The sequence below is a fragment of the Podarcis filfolensis genome (assembly GCF_964270895.1).
Source record: "Podarcis filfolensis genome assembly, chromosome: 12".
Lineage (NCBI taxonomy): Eukaryota > Metazoa > Chordata > Lepidosauria > Squamata > Lacertidae > Podarcis > Podarcis filfolensis.
Genome location: NC_139614.1, coordinates 48,090,047 through 48,110,904, shown reverse-complemented (window position 1 = coordinate 48,110,904; position 20,858 = coordinate 48,090,047). Strand labels below are relative to the sequence as shown.

The following is a 20,858-nucleotide window of genomic DNA, read 5'->3' as shown; positions in this document are numbered from 1 at the left end:
GAGCCTATCAGCACCCCGGAGAGCTCACTCAGGAGCTGTTGTTGACTCAACAACATGCTGAAGCCTTCTGAGGCTTTATGAAAGTCAGCTGGTCTGGACTGTCTATTAGCCCTACCCCTTCTATGACAATGTAGGCTCTTTTAAAGGATCATTGCCTTGCTGGGTAGCTGTTGGTTCCTACAGCATGGAGATAGCGAGGGATGAGTTGGAAGGGTGTCATCCAAGCTGGAGGGGTCTGGTAAGGCCACATCTTCTGGTCTGGATAGTCCAGAGGGCAGGGCAGGTATTTATGTCCCAAGTGATGCTTCCTCTCCCTGCAGGTCTGCCTGTGAGCCGAATGGAGGATTGTGTCCAGAGAACATGACAAATAGCAGGGGCCTCAAGAGGTTGCTCAGGCCTGAGTGAGTGGAAGTAGTGATGATGGTGATGAAGGGATTATGGCACACTGAGGTTGGATAATGGAGCTATATTCAGAAGATAACCACTGGTCCCATTGGCTTGAGGGGAGGGGGAGATACGGATGTGGCCATATCTGCTGGGTGGGCAGCTTTGCCCTCCAACTTAAATGAGGTTGATACCCCTGGTTGACTAGATAAGCAGAATCTAAATTCTCAAATAAATAAAATGGGAGGGATCACACAAAACAGCATAATATTCACATTGCATGACTGCAAGCTTGCTGATTTTGCTGCATGCATTTGCAGTGAAAACAGACAGAAGAGCAGTCATCATGTGTGATGCTCTACACATGCTATTTGCATGTGTGTTTTTGAAATCTGAAGTTTTTATCCTGTCTGAAAACCAGAGGTTTCAGGTTGGAGGAAGGCCAAATGTACCACAGAAAGTTCTAGATAAAATATGCTTTTGCCATTAACAAAACCAACATCTGGTTGCCGCTCGCTTTTATAGCAATTCTTTGTGCGTCTGGATGTTTGGAGTGGGCTCCTTCTTCCCATACTTTTCCGATGCCCTTCCACCTAAGGATTTGCTAACAACTTCAGCATTTTTCGAGTGGATGGATGCCTGATCCTAGGAAATTCGGGCAGCTGTACAAACCAGCTCATGCTAATCCCTGGCATTTGTGCAAAAGCTTACCATAAGCCTTCAACTTCAGGAGGTGTCAGAACAGCAAGATCCTCACCATCAATTAATTCTGCTTTCAGAAAGTAGAAAAGAGGGCTATTGGGAGGCAACAGAGTGAGAGACAAGAGGCTGGGCCAAGGCCATTTCGTCAGCTTGGTTGAGACCACCAGTTTCACTGGGCTCCTCCCTCCCTCCACTGTCACCTGGCAGCAGCCAAACCACCAGGATTCAACAGTGGGGAAGTTGGAAAGCAGGGCCATTGGTCAACAGAGCTTGATGGAATGAATCCAGGCTGTGGCATTTTGACCCTCCACTCAATGACTTTTGCCCTGACCTCCAATATCATGCGTGCAGGTATTTCTGCACCTGTGTGAATGTGTGTGAACCTTTAAAGAAAATTCCCAGGAAGGGCACAAATGCCAGGATTACCGACCTTAGTTGTCATGATTCACAACAGGCAAACAGGGGCAGCAATACCCATTTTTAATTTGACTCTTTAAAAAAAAGGTATTGTGTAAGACTAATGTTTGCCTGAATAAAGCGTGCCTAAGAGAGATGAAGAGGGATGAAGCTGTTCTGTCCCAAGGCCTCTCTGTTTATTTTTTATTTTAATGTACAAGGTGTGACTGCTGTTTAAACGTATTATCATTGCATTAAGAAAGATATTGCATGCTGTAACGTGGAAACAAAGCTGCACACCAAACAGGAAGGAATTAATAAGGAAATTATAGGAGCAGCTTTAAGAAACTTAGTGACAATGTTGTGATTACTTAGAGCATCTTATAGAGTTTTAAGAAAATGGAATCCAGTTATGCAATATATGAAGAAATAATTAGGAACTGCAAGTATAGGAATAGAAAATATGCCGCCATAAAGATTAAGGACTTTGTTTCTGATTAAGCTGTTTCACACACATGTATTGGGGGATTTCATAAGAGATATAAAATCGTTAAGATAGGATGACCATATTGATGACATTAATGATATTTATGACTTCTACATTTATGAACTGTAACTTATTTGGATTACTTGAGATATTTGTAAGCAAGGTAGTAGAGATGTTTAGTATAAGGTTTGACACTAAATGTTAACCTTAAAAAAAAAACCCTGTACTGGATTTTTTATTTAGTTTAAGTATGAACAAAAACTAAATAGAATACTTTTTTAAAAGCCTGATATATATACTGATTTAGAAGTAACACACACACACATCTGCAATCCCATACCCATGTATTGGATGGAGATCTGAAAAAAACCTGCTCCTGCTAACTTGGTTGTTAAATTTCACCTGTGCCTTCTGCAGGCAACGTTCAGTAAAATTGGATGCACTTATACCATATGGCTAATATGGCCACACACACACAAAAATCACCAAAAATCACGCATGACAAACCTGCCCATCAAAACATAAAATGTGCTAACAAGCTTCCACATCAGCAGGCGCGCAGCAGATTGCAAATGTAACACATGGAACACAAAAATCCTGATTAAAGGAAGAAAAACTACAGGCAGGCATTTTGATAATGATGATACTGTCTGGGTGCTGCAAAAAAATCACACAAATGAACAACACAAAGTCCACATTAAACACATGTCCAAAAGCACCCAACATAGTGCAGGCACTTCAAAACCCTCTTGCTGTCATGGATTGGCTGGATGCAGAAGAGGGGTGGGAGGCACCAGCTGGGGAACCCCCAAGGGAACCCCCCTAAGGGAAGAAGGCTCAGAGCCCAGGGATTGGTGATGGGATGATGATGAGTGGTCAGAAGGAGAAGGAGAAGATTGGAAGAAAGAGGTGTCAGAAGCTGAAGGGGTAAAAGGAAGAGTCTGTGGCAGAGAGCAGTCTAGAAGCAAAGGTTGGAGAGGAGGAGGGCCGAGAGGCAGAGATGAGGCAGGCTGCTGAAGAAACCAGGGCATCTCCCCCTCCTGCTGTGACCAACTCCCCTACCCACTGGTCACCCAGAACCTACAGAGGTATGAAGAGGACGGAGCAGAGACAGACAAGGTGTCAGAGTCTCAGATTGCTTAGAAAGAACTCAGAGGAGGTCCTTCAGTGACATCTTGTGAGTTATTGATGACCTGCTGGCCCAGTAAGGTACCTGGAGACATTCTGGTACACATATGAAATCCGGTGTGAATTCTTTGGAAGAAGAGCAAGGTGTATGATTTGGTAAGGGCACCTTCAGACTTGGGGCGCATACCACCTGTGGGCCACCCCTAATCTAGAGTTTCACAACCTGGAAATGTTTGATGACCCAGATTAAAGCCTGCTTTCAATGTAAACTCAAAAGGACATGAGAATCTGCCTATAACAGATCAGATTATTTGTCCATCTAGCTCCAGAATGGGGAACCTCAGGCCCAGAGACCCAGTGTGGTCCCTCCAGGTCTTTCTGCATGGCCCTAGGAACTCTCCCCCCCAGACCACCAGATGCTCCACCCACTTTTGCTTCTGGCCCCTCCCACCCTCAGAATGTAGCAGCCCTGGAAGGCTGCCTCAAAGGAGATTCAGTCCCCAGACTGAAAAATGTTCTCCACCTCTGGATTAGCCCAGCATTTTCTATTGTCGACTAGCTCAATGGCAAAGAAAGGTGTTCCCCAAATGTTCTGAACCCCTGGCCTACCTGGTGGCAAGTCAATATGTCAAGTCCAAAGTTCGGGGGTCAATCTATGCAAGCTAAGTCCAAAGTCCAGGAAATACACTCCAGGGTCTGTTCAGGTAAGCCAAGTCTGAAGTCCACCAGTCAGGATACAGTCCAGAGTCAATCCTGAGGCACAGTCCCCTAGAGGTCCAGGGGCATCCAAGTCAAGGCCCATCAACATGGGCAGTTGAGCAGACCTGGCACCTCAGCTCTGCTTCCCATTTGTACTTCGCATGTTGATTGAAGCATCTGGGCTTGATGAGACACGTGACCCTCACCTGTTCTGAGCCTACTCCAGCTAAGGAATCACACATCTCCTCCCAGAGCTAGCGAGCCCCACATGGCCAGCTGGTGAGCTGGGCTTTGTGCGCTTGCCTGCCTCAGCCTCCTAGAGCGCCCCTCCTGCTGCTCCCTATCCCTCAGAGCCTGCTGTATTTGTGGAGACAGGGGCCCCTATGGCTCTGGTAATGGGTCCTGCTGCTCTGGTTCCCCTCCCCACCCTCTGTCACTCCATGAGTACTTCTTTCCCCATCCCCTGCTTGCCCTGGTATGTCCCAGTCCAAGCTACACCCCATGCTCGGATCCTGTTCCTTCTCTTCCTCCTCCTCCTCTTCCTACCAGTTCATGACACCAACACCGGGTTCCTGGTCCCCTTTAACAAGAGCTACCAGGGCTTCAAGGGACGCGGATGGTGCTGTGGGTTAAACCACAGAGCGTAGGGCTTGCCGATCAGAAGGTCGGTGGTTCGAATCCCCGCGACGGAGTGAGCTCCCGTTGCTCGGTCCCTGCTCCTGCCAAACTAGCAGTTCGAAAGCACGTCAAAGTGCAAGTAGATAAAGGCGTCGGGAAGGTAAACGGCGTTTCCGTGCACTGCTCTGGTTCGCCAGAAGCGGCTTAGTCATGCTGGCCACATGACCCAGTCATAGAATCATGGAATTGGAAGGGACCCTGAGGATCATCTAGTCCAACCCCCTGCAATGCAGGAATACGCAGATGTCCCATACAGGGATTGAACCTGCAACCTTGGCATTATCAGCACCACACTCTAACCAACTGTGCTCCCTTGGCCAATAAAGCGAGATGAGCGCCGAAACCCCAGAGTCGGTCACAACTAGACCTAATGGTCAGGGGTTCCTTTACCTTTACCTTTTACCGGGGTTTCAACATGGGGCGTGCTGCACGCAGAGCATGTCTTCTGCCATTGAGATGCAGATCTTCCCTGACAAAGAGTCAACAATCCTTAAACACCTCTGATTCAGAGACCCTGATTCAGAGCCACAGACAAAGCCCAGTCATGCCCCATTAATATCTCTAGCAAATGGGAAACTAAATATTTCTGGGGATGCAACCAGGCTAGATAAGTCCAGGCCATGAAATTGAACATTTCAGATTCATGGCTTGTGCGTTACTGCTGAGCATTGCCTAGAAGCTTCAACCATAATAAACTGGGGCTAATTTTCCACTAATGGTACTTTGGTCTTACAAAAGCAGGTCTTTTTTTTTCATTCTGCAGTCAAATATTGTTATAGGAAATGCTATAGGACCTGGCCCTAGAAGACTCTAAAATCAATCTAAACCCATTAAAACAGTGTTTTTTGTTCTCTCTGTCCCTTGGGAAAAAAAGCTACTTTGTCATTTTATCTTAGCCAAATAGGGTGGAAAGAATTAATTTCATTATACAGAACAGAACAGGATTTCATTGGATTAAACCCAAGGACTTTCAATGTGCTTTTTAATATCTGCAGAATTGCACTGCCCTTTCACATTTGTAAAATATTCACGCACAAAAGATCTCCAAACCCATCCCTATTCCCAACAGTGGCTGAATTTGCCACATCACAGTAAGCCAATGCTGGGGGAACTCCAGTTTCATAAGCCCCCCAGATCTCCCCACTTGGCACACAGTGTGGTTTAGCCAAAGCCATGCCAGGCAGGTTTACAACAGGTAAACCTGCAGTGCCAAACCAAAAAGGAAGAATCAGGAGCACACCCTGAGAGCCTTTTCCCGTTGCTCTGTGGTAACGAAAATAGGCGTCAGATTCAAAAAGCGGCGAATTACAGCTGAACAGGAAGAACGGCGAGTGCATTTTGGCTCTCTACACACCCTCTAGCTTTAAAGCACATGCAAAATACCATCTTTCCCTCAAAGAACTCTGAGCACTGTAGTTTGTTAAGGGTTGCTGGAAGTTACAACTCTGTGAGGGGCTAAACTACAATGTCCATAATTCTTTAGGGGAGGGGATGTTTCAAACGTGCTTTGAAGAAGAAGAAGAAGAAGAAGAAGAAGAAGAAGAAGAAGAAGAAGAAGAGTTTAGATTTGATATCCCGCTTTATCGCTACCCGAAGGAGTCTCAAAGCAGCTTACATTCTCCTTTCCCTTCCTCCCCCACAACACACACTTGTGAGGTGAGTGGGGCTGAGAGACTTCAGAGAAGTGTGACTAGCCCAAGGTCACCCAGCGGCTGCATGTGGAGGAGCGGACACGCAAACCCGGTTCACCAGATTACGAGTCTACCGCTTTTAACCACTACACCACACTGGCTCTCCTAAGGTAGAGCGTACACACAGCCTTGAGACTGCATTCATAATTCTTCTGCAGCCTCAACTTAAATTCAAGTCATAGCTGCAAAGGAAGACTCTTTGCAGCACTGGCTTATGTTTATGTCTTTATTATTTATTATTAATTTTTGTATATTGCCCTTCATCTGATTTCACAGGCCGTGAAGGGTTGCCATATGTCCTCTTTTTCCAGGACACATCCTCTTTTTCATGGGTATGTAAAATGAGAGTCGTCATAGTGATCCATAGTTAAAAGTAGTAGTTGGCAAATATGTCCTCTTTTTTGGTCTTCAAAATATGGCAACAAAGAGTTGTGGCTTCAATGGAAGCATTGCAGATATATTCCTAATTCTTCCTAGGCGAGGCATAGGCTCAAAGTAGAATCCAGTTTCATACTCCTTCAGTAAGTCATGAATCATGGGCTATTGTGCATGAGCCAACTGTGTCCGCCTGGACACGCCCCCCCCCCCACTAACAATGGGGAGAAACAATTCACAACCCCTGATTCAGCATTACATCTGATTCAGGGACTGTGGCTTGTTTTTCCCTTAACACACCACAGTGGTAAGCCAAGAGTTGATCTTTGCTCATAAACCATGGTTTACTTGAAAGAAACTAACTACGATTTCATGATCCAGGTGCAATGCTAAGCCAAGGATTGATTTGTTCCCTCCAAGCAATAGCGGGGAGGAGCAAAACTGCCCAGACTGTCTCAGTTACGGGAAACCATTAAGTATGACACGAGAATTGGGTCATCATTTTAAAAAGAAGAAGTCTTAAACTTGTTAAAAGCACTTTTGGGTGTCTTGCACATTTTCTTCTTCCTAACTGTGAAACCCCCATAGATTTGCCCGTATCCAAGTTTAGACTGCAAGAACTTTGAAACAAAGACGTATCCTATTAGACGGCGAGACCTCTGTAAATTCCCTGCACATAAACAGATGAACAAATTGTAACACACCCCAATTATGGCTGATGAACCTATATTATGGATTCCGAAGAAAAGCCTTAGATTTAAAAGGCAAGCTTTTAAGAAGCAATGATTATCAACTATATGTTGGAGAATCAACATGGCTTTCGTATCAAAAGGCAAGAAGGTTGCCGGTCAAGGTTATGCGTCTCCTCTACAGCACAGCCACAATAGAATCTGCTTAAAACCCTGAAACCTTATCTGCAAGAACCAGGCAACTAAAACTAACAGCACCATCTTAAGGCAAAAAATAGAAGCACACATTAAGCAGGAAAAGAGGAGGCAGCTTTATGCAGAGTCAGGCCAATGATCCGTCTTGCTCAGCACTGTTTATACCCAAGCTAGAGTGAGGCCTTCTACATGGGATTGGCTTCCCATCAGTCCTAGCATGCCCCATGGGCATAGCTCAGTTGGTAGAGAATGAGACTGGAGTCAGGGCTGGAGTCCTTCCATCCCATCCTTGGGGCTGGTCCTGCACCACCAACAGAGAACATACACAACAGGGTCGCTGTGTTTCGCACTATCGTGCTAGTGTGAGAAGCAACCACTTAAAAGCACCTTAAACAAAACTCGAAACCAAAGCTGGTAGGACACACACTATCTACTTACTTTCCTGCTGCATGAAAAGGAAATGGCCCCGAAACCCAGAGCACCTTCCCAAAATGTAACAACGAAGAGTTCCTTACTTTTTCTTGATCTGGAGAAGAACTTTATGCCCCCGGGGGAAGTGGATGCGTTGGAGCTGGGGGAGGAAGAGTCTTTGGAAGACGACCGGAAGATCCCGCTGAAGCTCATGCGCCGAGGGGAACGAGGGGGAGATTCCTGGTAGGGGAAGGGGAACACTGTTTTGGGCGAGCCGGGACTGTGCTTGGATTTGACCGGGGCAGAGGCTGGGCTGGAAGGCCGGTTCTGGAGCCCCTTTGGAAAAAGTCCTTTGGAAGGGCTCCCTGTGATGTAGCTGTCTTCCACCTGCAAGGGAAAGAGAAAGGGGCAATAATTTTTAACAAAAAAATATTATTCCAAGGCTGACCTCTGTCAAACCATTGACCTAATGAGCATCTACCTGCAGTGAATCTGCTGCAATAAAATATTGCCTGCCCTTCTCTTAAAAATATATTTTGCTGGACTAGCCAAACACTAGCATCTTTCCTGTGTTGGAAAGGCTGTGGAGAGATATGCTCATATTTTTATGCATGGTGGAGTCACACACTGGTATACATCTTTTAGAAAAAAAGTTGTTTCTCATTATTTCCAAAATTTCACAGCAATCCCTTCTGCCCAATTCGGGTCTTGCCTTCTTATCATTAGTCTCAAATTTAAAGAATAACCTTAAATGCAGAGATATAGTAATTTTTCCTATTATCAGCCGTCCGACTAACAACAGCCTGATACTGGAAACAACTTAAAGAAACCCCCATTGAAATCTGATTAAATAATATTTGGAATGTGGCTCTATCTCGCTACGGAAGGGTAGTTAAAGGCAGTTCAAGGATAGACACTTTTGGTGATACTTGGCTGCCTTTCTTTGACTTTATAAATAGAGACAGAAGGTACTTTTATTCCATTCTCAACGCAAGAATCACTGGGGAGAGGCTACTTGAAATGATAATGCATAAATAAACGTAACGCTTGTGAACTGTATACTGCATATGAAACCTAACGAGAATGTACCACTGGGCGAGTTAATGTTGTTCTTCTATTGACATGAAAACCAATAAAAATTACAGTGGTACCTCGGGTTACATATGCTTCAGGTTACAGACTCTGCTAACCCAGAAATAGTACCTTGGGTTAAGAACTTTGCTTCAGGATGAGAACAGAAATCGTGCTCTGGCGGCGCGGCAGCAGCAGGAGGCCCCATTAGCTAAAGTGGTGCTTCAGGTTAAGAACAGTTTCAGGTTAGGAACGACCATGAGACATTATCGAATGCCTTCTCCGCATCAATAAAAATCAGCGCCGCAGGTATCTCGTTCTTACACTCCAAATATTCAATAATGTTTACAGTATGCCTTACATTATCTTTAAGAAACCTGTTTGGGAGGAATCCTTCTTGATCTTTGTGAATTAGATTTACTAAACACTTTTTAAGTCTGTTTGCCATTACCTCTGCAAAAATTTTGTAGTCATTATTTAGTAATGATATAGGCCTATAATTTTTGATGTTTAATTTATCCGTGTCCGGTTTGGGGATCATCGTGATATGGGCCTCTTTCCATGACTCTGGTATCTTTCCTCCCCCTAATATTTTATTCATAGTATCACATAGCACTGGCGTTAGTTGATCTTCTAATACTTTATAGTATTTTGCAGACAGTCCATCCGGTCCCGGGGCCTTCCCTAATTTCATTTTTCTTATCGCATTCTGGATCTCTTCTATTTTTATAGGTTTGTTTAATTGTAGTCTTTCTTCCTCTGTAATAGTTTTTCCGCTGCAGTCTTCTAGATATTTTTCTATTTGTTTTGAATCTTCATCTTCCTTTTTGTACAATTTCTCATAAAATTTGAGGAAATTATCCTTTATTCCCTTTGGATCTTCTATCAATTGCTCCCCTATTTTTATCTTATTTATCACATTTTGTTTTTGCCTTCTTCGCAATTGCCAAGCTAGTAGTTTACCTGTTTTATTAGCTGATTCGAAATATTTTTGCTTCATTAACTTAATTTTCCATTCGATTTCTTGATTTGTCAGCATTGAGTATTGTGTTTGTAATATTTTTATTATTTGTATGTTTTGTTCAACTTTTGGATTTATTGTTAGTTTTTTCTCACATTCTCTTAGTTGATTGAGAATTTCTTCTTTTTTTTGTTCCCTTATTTTCCTCTTGTAACTATTTTGCTGGATAAAGAAACCTCTTAAGACTGCCTTGCTAGCATCCCAGACTATCTCTATACTTGATTCTGTATTAAGGTTCAAATCGAAATAGTCTTTTAAAGTGGCTTTAGCCTTTTCAATAATTTCCTCACTCTCCAATAAATATTCATTCATTCTCCATCTGAACCCCCCCTGTGATACACCTTTTATTTCCAACATTATCGAATTATGATCAGAGAGGGTTCTCGGTTGGATTTCACATTTTGAGGTTCTTAAGGTGAGTTCTCTTGAGATCCAGATTTGATCAATTCTACCCCAGCTTTTGTGCACTTCTGAAAAAAAGGTATATTGCTTCTCTATTGGATGTTTGTGTCTCCAAATGTCTATTAAGTCTAAATTTTCTTCTAAATTATTAAATGATCTTGGCAGCTTCCCTTGATTACGCTTTTTCTTTTCTGTTTGTCTGTCAATTTCTGGTACCGGTACTCCGTTGAAGTCTCCCAATAATATCGTCTTGTTATCCTCTAACTCTAATAATACTTGCTCCAATTTCTTAAAGAATTCCAATTTATCCGAATTCGGTGCATATATGTTTATCACATTAAGTTTTTCACCCTGGAAATTAATTTGCACCCCTAATATCCTTCCTTCATCGTCTTTGTAAATCAGTTTAGGTTCCCATTTTTCGTTAACATATGTTACTACTCCTCTTTTTTTTCTGCAATGGAGTTTATGAATTCAACTCCCAATTTTTTATTTATCAAGATATGTTTATGCTTTTTGGTCACATGTGTCTCCTGCATACAGATTAAATCAAGGTTCTTTCTTTTCAAAACATTCACTATTTTATTCCTCTTGGTTTTCTCATTCACACCGTTCACATTCCATGACAGAATTTTCAGATTCATTGTTATGTTTACTTGCCGATATCCAAATACTTAATTTATATCCGAGTGGTTTTGTTTTCTATTCCCTCTTCCTCTTTTTCCACTTCCTCTTCCCCTACTCCTTCTTCCCCTTCCTCCTCCTCTTCTCCTCCTTCCCCTCCCCTTTCCTCCTGTTCTCCACCCTTCTCTCTTCTTCTACTTCTCTCTTGTAAATCACCATTTCTCCCTCCAAATCTCTCCTCCACTTTCCCAAGGTCTTTTTCATATCTGCGTAGAAATTTACCCACTTCCTGACTTTCAGTAATCTTAAATCTTTTATCTTTATAGAAAAAGGAAATCCCTTCAGGGAATTCCCATCTGTGTTGTATCCCGTTCTTTTTTAGAACGCTTGTTAACTGTTTGTACCCCTCTCTTTTGCGTAGGAGTCTGGTTGGTATTTCTTTAAAGATAATAATTGGTCTGCCTTCAATTATTAGTTTCTTTTGGTAGCTTTCTCTTAGGATTAAATTTCTCATCTCTATCGAATTAAATATAACTAAACAGTCTCCCAGTGCTTTTTTAGATTTTATTTGTTTAGACCTTATTTTTATTCTGAAAGCATTTTCTATCGTATATGCAATCTCTTCTTCCTTCAATTCTAACCACTTCGCTAATTCTTTAGTCAGTTTCTCTTTAATATTCTCATTAGATTCTTCTCCTACTCCTCTAAACTTTAAATTTAGCTGTTTTTGTTTCATTTCCATCATCGCTAAATTGTCCAAAACTTGATCTTGATTCCTGTTCAGTTCTCGAAGTTCCTCTTTTATCCTATCTGTCTCCTTCCTTTGTTCCTTTATCTCTTTCTGTGCTTTTTTATTCGATTCTTCTAAAATCTTTGATCTAACCGTTAAGTCTTTTACTTTACTTGACAGTTCCCCTACTGCCCCTTCTATCTTCTTATCAATCAACTCATGTATCTCTCCTAGCTTTTTCTCCATGTGAGTTTCATTCTGTTTAAATTCCTCCTTTATTTTTAACCATAGAATGTCTAAGTCTTTAATTTCTTCTTGTCGAGATGCTTTCCTGTCTGATGGGGTCCCTCCTATCTTTTTTCCATTTTTCCCCAACATTTTCTCCGTTTCCACTCTTTCTCCTTTCCCCCCCCTCTTCAAAATATATATATATATATATAAATATATATATACTATAAATTTCTTGTAATATTTATTCTCTCCCCTAGAGGGCGCACAGTCTTAACAAGTTTTAGTTAGTATCAAAAAAAAGTAATTACAACAACGTTCCCTTAAGCAATCTAATTCCAGTTTTTACCAATTGCAATCAGGCAAAGAGAAATGGAGTAGTTCTTTAAACTTAGCCAATCAAGTTATTCCCTGACCCTTTAATTTTCTCCTATTGCATCAGAATATTATTTATAATTTATATTTCTGGATTTTCCAAATCAAGATGGAAAAAGCAGGGATAGAGGGCGAATTCATGAAAGGAATAAAGGCAGTATATTCGAGTCAGTTTGCCAAATTGATTATAAATAACAACTTAACAAATCCATTTAGAATAGAAAAAGGAACAAGACAGGGTTGCCCTCTTTCCCCGCTTTTGTTTATTATAGTATTAGAGGTCATCGCGAGTAAAATAAGAGCAATACCAGAGATTCGAGGGATTAAAGTAGGAACGAAAGAATATAAATTAAAAGCTTACGCAGACGATTTGATGCTATCCGTAGAAGAGCCGCAAAAAAGTGTTAGCAAGGCGCTGGAAATATTAGAAGAATACGGTAAACTATCCGGTTTCAAATTGAATAAACTAAAGACAAAAATGATGACTAAGAATCTGGGAAAGGACGAAAGAGAAAAATTAGAGAAACAAAATGGAATCAAGGTGGCTAAGAAAATAAAATATCTGGGAATCTGGCTAACCACAAAAAATATAAATTTAATTCAAGATAACTACTTGACAACATGGAAGGAAATTAAAAAAGATCTAGATATATGGAATAGAGTTAAGCTTTCGTGGATGGGAAGGATGGCGGCAATAAAAATGAACGTACTTCCAAAAATGTTGTTCTTGTTCCAAAGTATACCAGTGATTAAAGGCTCCAAAATGTTCAAGGATTGGCAGAAAACCCTTTCGAAGTTTATATGGCAAGGGAAAAGACCGAGAATTAGATTTAAATTGCTTACAGATCGAAAAGAAAGGGGGGGATTCTCGGTCCCAAATTTGAAATTATATTTCGAGGCCGCCTGCCTTTGTTGGATCAAAGAGTGGATAACTTTGGAAAATACTGACTTATTAGACCTAGAAGGATTCAACAATAGGTTCGGCTGGCATGCCTACTTATGGTCAAATAAAGAAAAGGTACATAAGGGGTTTTCAAGCCACATCATTAGAGGACCACTATATGAAGTTTGGGAGAAAAATAAAAAACTCCTAGAATGGAAAACACCTTGGTGGTTGTCGCCAATGGACATTTTAATAATTAAGAAAACAAATATGTAAGGAAAAAGATTAACGTACGAAGACCTACTAATAAGATCAGAAAGCGGCTGGAAATTAAGAACATATGAGGATTTGAAAGAAAAATTAACAGGCTGGCTACAATATCATCAAATAAACGCAATGTGGATGGAAGATAAAAAAGTAGGGATAAGTGAAAAAAAATCCAAATTTCAGATAGAAATAATTGAAGGTAAAACCAAATTATTATCTAGAATGTATGATATACTATTGGAATGGGACACCAAAGACGAAGAAATAAAGGAGGTTATGACAAAATGGTCAATGGACTTGGGATACAATATAGATTATGAAAAATGGTCGAGATTGTGGAATAATGGAATAAAATTTACGGCAAGTGTTACCCTTAGAGAAAATCTGGAGAAGATGATATATAGGTGGTATATCACACCAGCAAAATTAGGAAAAATGTATAAAACAGGAAATAAGGCCTGCTGGAAGTGTAAAATCAAAGAAGGCAATTTCTACCATATGTGGTGGACTTGCGAGGAAATGAAGAAATTCTGGGACTTGATTTATAATGAGTTAAAAAAAATATTTAAATATACTTTTCCTAAGAGACCGGAGGCCTTTTTACTAGGTATAATTGGGGATGAAATTAAAAGGGAAGATAGGATTTTATTCCAGTATTCGACAACAGCGGCCAGAATATTAATTGCACAGAATTGGAAAAGTACAAATATACCAACGGTTAGAGAATGGCAAACAAGATTATTCGAATATGTTGAATTAGCAAAAATGACGCAAAAAATTAGAAACCAAAAAAATACAAAGTTTATTAGTGATTGGAATAAATTTATGGCATACATTGAAGGAAACCATAGAAACCTAAAAACTATAGCAGGTCTGTTATAAAACTTATGATGTGCAAATCGTTAACAAATACTAGCTGCAGAAAATGGAAAATTTCATCAAGAAGTCCGAAATCGGGAGGGAAGGAGGTCAATAGGGGAGTAGAAGAAAGATATAAATATCTAATTATATAAAATCTTAATGAATAAGAGATAGAACTGTAACAGAGATTGTTGCTTTTTGGTGTTAGATGCGGATATTTTTTGTCTCTTGTCTTCTTGTTCTCCTTGTTTCTTTTTAAAATTGTTGTCTTGTCTTTTGTGTTTTTTGTTTTTTGTTTTTCTCTTTTTTTATGCTGTAACTGAAACTTAATAAAAAGAACTTTAAAAAAAAAAAAAGAACAGTTTCAGGTTAAGAACGGACCTCCGGAACGAATTAAGTACGTAACCAGAGGTACCACTGTATTTGGGAGGGGGGAATATTATCTACCCAACACTGCAGGTGGTCAGAAAACAGAACTGAAAGTCAAATCCCACCTTCTTCTAATGAAAAGTTAAAATGCAGACTCTCAATGGGTGACAAGGAGGACTCACTACCAACATAGGAAGACAATACGCTACTTTATACCGGTCAGCCTATTTGTCTATCTGGTCCAGTGCTGCTGAACTTTGACAGGAAGTCCATCTCCATGGCCTTGGGGAAGAAGCCTCACCACCGTCACCTCTGACTTGATCTTCTAAATTTGGGACTGGAGTTATGACCTCCTGCATGTAAAGCATGAGAAATGATCCATCTCGGTCCCAACAGTTGCCATTTGTGGATGTGAAAAGAACGGGCAGTTTCTGGGATCCTGGTTAATTACATAAAATTCTGCCGCAACGGCCAACAAGACAAGCCATGCAGGTGTTTTTTGGAAGGTGAACTACAACAGTGGCGAGCATGGGTCAGACCAGAAATCTCTGCCTTCTTAGACCTCCTACCTTCTGCCAAAGAAGAGCTGTTTTGCCTCACATGCACCACCCTGAGAGCTGATACAGTGGTACCTCGGGTTAAGTATTTAATTCGTTCCGGAGGTCCGTTCTTAACCTGAAACTGTTCTTAACCTGAAGCACCACTTTAGCTAATGGGGCCTCCAGCTGCCCCTGCGCCGCCGGAGCACGATTTCTGTTCTCATCTTCAAGCAAAGTTCTTAACCCGAGGTAATATTTCTGGGTTAGCGGAGTCTGTAACCTGAAGCGTCAGTAACCTGAAGCATACGTAACCCGAGGTACTACTGTAATGGCTTTTTATTGCGTACAACATGCAGCAACAGCCGTTTTTAAAACTCAAATTATATTTTAACTGGAATATAACAATATTGGACTGAAACGTGCTCATATGTTATAACTATCTTGGTCCTAGGGAGGGTGGGAAACAATTATGCTTATATTAATGGCATGTACAGTGCGCATAACTATCTCAGTTGCTTTATGGCTACAGCCATTAGCCAATGCTGCAGCAATTGTTCCAGTCAGAGCACCTCAGGCGAGATAATTTGATTAATTATTTACCTTAATGACAAGGGGTAAAGAAAACATTAAAGCAGAAGATGAGTGTAAGTATACACACACACACACACACACACACACACACACACATATCTGCTTCCCTATTGGCAATTCATTTAATCAATTTTTCCTTCTCTGAGCTTATCAGACAGGATCCAGTCCTCAATAAAGAACACATACACAAGTACCCATGACTTCTAACGATACCCAGCCCATTCTTGATACCCCGGCAGCTACAGAAGCTCAGCTGCAGAAACCAAAGGGTGGGCATTTATCGGCTAGTTGTTCTTAGGAATTCTGTTTAAATATTTGTCAAGAAGGAAGGCAGCGGGGACTCTGGCATCCTCAGATGTTCCACAAGCTGAGCAGCAGAGGGCGAAGGGAGCATGTGGAACCAAGTGCAAGCTGAAGGAGGAAACTCCACAAAACAAGCATTTTGCCAGGGACCTCCATGCACCAGCATTAGTCTGAAGAGCAGCTACGAATGATCAGCCCCACACTGAACTTCTCCACACAAGACACGTGTGGCGATGCATAACTGAATCTGGGATCCATAGCTAAGCTCCAGGCCCTTGCTACTCAGGGCGTTAAGCTTATTATTCTTATTATTGCCCCCAGAGTAAAGGTAAGGGTAAAGGGACCCCTGACCATTAGGTCCAGTCGTGACCGACTCTGGGGTTGTGGCGCTCATCTCGCTTTACTGGCCGAGGGAGCCGGCGTACAGCTTCCGGGTCATGTGGCCAGCATGACTAAGCCGCTTCTGGCGAACCAGAGCAGCACAGAGAAACACCATTTACCTTCCCGCCAGAGCGGTACCTATTTATCTACTTGCACTTTGATGTGCTTTCAAACTGCTAGGTTGGCAGGAGCAAGGACCGAGCAACGGGAGCTCACCCCGTCGCGGGGATTCGAACCGCTGACCTTCTGATTGACAAGTCCTAGGCTCTGTGGTTTAACCCACAGCGCCACCCGCGTCCCTCCCCCAGAGTACAAAAGTGCTTTAAAGAGCCGCAAAACCAAGACAGACTGAAGAGCTTGGAGTCTAGACTTTGGCACCACAGGTCTTTCCTTATGCCTCGACCTGAAAACTCATTTAAACAGACAATACTGCCATGCACCTTTTGATGCAGTAATTTTTTTTTGTATTTTCCTGCATTTGGGTGTTTATATTTGTGAGCTTTCTTCTGAACCATAAATCTTATATTTTATTTTCAGGGAAAGAACAGGATTTGTTTAATAAAGATTTAAGAAGAAAATAAAGTACCCAATGAAGAGAGGGACAGATTTATTGTAACAAGCAACATGGTTTGAACTGGAACATTCCTTACAGAAAATAAATCCACAGATAAGTACAAACATTAACTCAGTCTCCCCATTTTTGGCAGAATTTGCTGATCCAGAGTCTCTAGGTGGAGATCGATCTATCTATCTACCTACCTACCTACCTACCTACCTACCTACCATCATCTATCGCTTTTTTTCTATTAAAAAATGTTTAGGGGTACTCTCATTTTCCTACTCATTTTGAAATACTGCCCCTCAATGAGGCCAAACTTATTCACAAAATGTTTAGGGGTATGCGTCCCCCTGCACCCCCCTAGAAAAAAAGCACTGTATGTATATGTATATGTATATGTATATGTATATGTATATGCATATGCATATGCATATGCATATGTATATGTGTGTGTACGTACATACATACATGTACATACATACATACATATACACACACACTTTTACTCATCTCCTTGAATTTCTTTTTCCCTCCACCTTTTCTTCTTAACTTATACTTAGTTTCCCCTCCCAAAAAATTATATTCACTTCCTCCTCTCATTATCTCATTCCTTTCTATTCCCATTTACAGTGGGTGGTACGTCAGTTTCAGAACAGCCCTGTTTACGAACTACAGTTGTACCTCGGATTAAGTATTTAATTCGTTCCCAAGGTCTGTTCTTAACCTGAAGCACCACTTTAGCTAATGGGGTCTCCCGCTGCCGCCGCGGCACAATTTCTGTTCTCATCCTGAAGCAAAGTTCTTAAACTGAGGTAATATTTCTGGGTTAGCAGAGTTTGTAACCTGAAGTGTATGTAACCTGAAGCGTATGTAACCCGAGGTACCACTGTACAGTCATACCTCGGGTTACAGCCGCTTCAGGTTGTGTTTTTTCGGGTTGTGGTCTGCCGAAACCCGAAAGTACCGGAACAGGTTACTTCCGCGTTTTGGCAGTCGCACATGAGCAGACGCACCAAATCGCAACCCGCGTGTGAGCTGACGAGGGTTGCAAACGCTGCGGGTTGCGAACGTGTATCCCGCACAGATCACATTCACAACCCGAGCATCCACCGTATTTGGTTTACAAACTCTGCAAAACCAGAAGTAGTGTCCCGGTTTGCGAACTTTACCTTGGTCTAAGAACGGAATCCGAATGGTGGAATGGCACCGGCGGCGGGAGGCCTCATTAGGGAAAGCATGCCTCGGTATAAGAACAATTTCGGTTTAAGAACGGACTTCCGGAACGGATGAAGTTCATAAACCAAGGTACCACCTGTATTATTATTTAAAAATATTAACCTTTTACCTCATCTCCTAATTCCCTTCAACACTTTCACTGACTTCCAAGGCCATATCTGACTCCTGGGGCTGAAGCAAGTGAAGAGGCAGACTGCGGTGCCAAGGTCCATGTGGCCCCCTGTTTGACTAAACCAACTGGCAGTGCCCTCTCCAGGGTTCAGACTGGGGACATTCCCAGCCCTATCTGAAGATGCCAGGAATCGAACACGGGGCCTTCCATGTGCACAGAGGATGCTTTAACACTTTAACAACCCTTCCCTGATAGGAAGAAAAAATATTTCCCTTAGAAGGACAGGCCTGGAGACATGGAGTTCCTTATTTCCTTCAAGCAAAGGGAGCGACAGCACATACCAGATTAAACTAAACGATATGCTATCGGTCTTCATGTCAAAGTGCAGTTAGATTAGTGTCATTCGAGGCGAAGGAATTTCTGCCCATGGTATACCGCTGCAGAACGGAGGTCACGTCTCACCAGATAGCTTTATCGGACTGTACATACATCCTCAGAGGCAAATGCAAGATTAAATGGGCTATTAGTGTGTGTCAGTGTGTTCTGCGTCTGGCTGGGGTCTGGGTACGGATATAAGGAGACGGTGTTTTCAGTCCTGTCCTGAGTTTGGTGTGTGATCAGCACGGCTTCTGTTGTTCTACGGTTCAGCTTCCATTCAAACCTACATCACCATCCCCTCCAACATTTATCCGATGAAAATAGGGACCTTCTATACCTAGACAGCATCTTAAAATGTACCTAGACAGCATCTTAAAAAGTAGAGACATCACCTTGCCAACAAAGGTCCGCATAGTAAAAGCTATGGTTTTCCCAGTAGTGATGTATGGAAGTGAAAGCTGGACCATAAAGAAGGCTGATCACCGAAGAATTTATGCTTTTGAATTCTGGTGCTGGAGGAGACTCTTGAGAGTCCCATGGACTGCAAGAAGATCAAACCTATCCATTCTGAAGGAAATCAGCCCTGAGGGCTCACTGGAAGGACAGATCCTGAAGCTGAGGTTCCAATACTTTGTTGGGAAAGATGGAGGGCACAAGGAGAAGGGGACGACAGAAGATGAGATGGTTGGATAGTGTTCTCAAAGCTACCAGCATGAGTTTGACCAAACTGCAGGAGGCAGTGGAAGACAGGAGTGCCTGGCGTGGTCTGGTCCATGGGGTCACGAAGAGTCGGACACGACTAAACGACTAAACAATAACAACATTCTCCGTCAGGAAGCTTCTCTCGTGTTTGATCTCGCCACACACATAGATGTCCTATATACATCTGTCACCTTAAGCCAACTTCACTGCCTCAACCTACCTCGCAGGATTATCGTAAAGAAAAATGTCTGAGGGAAGGGATCATGCGCAACACCTTCCGCAGATAAAAGAAACGAAACGAAAGTTTTAGCAGCAAGCTAAAATTGCCAGCCGGCAATTAAGTCTGGAGGAGCAACAGAACCTTGTGTTATAACCACCATTTTAAAACTCCCAGCAAAGCTAAAAATGTCACAAGCTAGGCTGGGAAGGAAGGAATGAGTCAATCAGTATTTGCAATAGGTCTTCCCCAGGAGGTACAAACGCAATCTCATTTGCCTACAGAAACACTCTCACCAAGCGACACATAATTTACTCCTCAGGTTTGAAAGTTACAGGCATACCTCAGAAATATTGCAGGTTCGGTTCCAGGCTACCGCAATAAAGCAAATATCGCAATAAAGCGAGTCACACACATTTTACAGCGTGTTTTTACATGAGTGGAATGTGTCCTTTTATTTAAAATGCATCTCTGGGTTATTTGCGGGGCCTGCCTGGTGTTTTTACATGAGTAGAATGTGTGCTTTTATTTAAAATGCATCTCTGGGTTATTTGTGGGGCATAGGAATTCATTCATTATTTTTCAAAATATAGTCCGGCCCTCCACAAGGTCTGGGGGACAGTGGACCGGCCCCCTGCTGAAAAAGTTGGCTGACCCCTGCTGTAGTCTATTAAGTCAGGCCCCCTAGCCAGCTTGACTCTTGCAGCCAGAAGTGTGGGTCTTCCTCCCCCTGGAAGCAGCTGGGCTGCCTGCAGCTGTACTCGTGTCCTCATAAGGAGCAGTATCTGCGAAGCACAATGAAACTGCACGTGCATGTACAAGATTGAATCACGCACTCTCCAATCTTTTGCAGAAAATTATATTTTCATCTGCAGACGATAAGCGATAATTCCTCATCACTGATGGTAGTGGCGGCGACCCCAAAACATTTAAAGTGCTGTAATGTAGCTTCACTTAAGAACCATTTTTTTCCTTCTCAGGCAATCAGATTCTACACTCCTAAAGTGTGTCGTGCTTAATGCTTCGTTGTGAAAGGTGTGAGTCAGCTCCGCAGAATTTAAAATGGATCTCTGCTTACTAAGGCAAAGGGTTTTGTGAAACGTTAACAGCCAGAAAGACGCGTTCTCGGCATTTTTCTTGAAGCTGTCCCAAGAGGTGAAATATCGCAAGACTA

General features: G+C 42.2%; 1 protein-coding gene across 1 annotated transcript in view; it reads right to left on the bottom strand.

Moving 5' to 3' along the window:
* The window catches only part of PRKAG2 (protein kinase AMP-activated non-catalytic subunit gamma 2), a 199,744-nt gene that overhangs the window by 111,338 nt on the left and 67,548 nt on the right, over nucleotides 1-20,858 (bottom strand). The window contains 1 exon segment of the mRNA XM_083580108.1: nucleotides 7,940-8,222. Coding sequence (XP_083436234.1) covers nucleotides 7,940-8,222 — 283 coding nt within the window.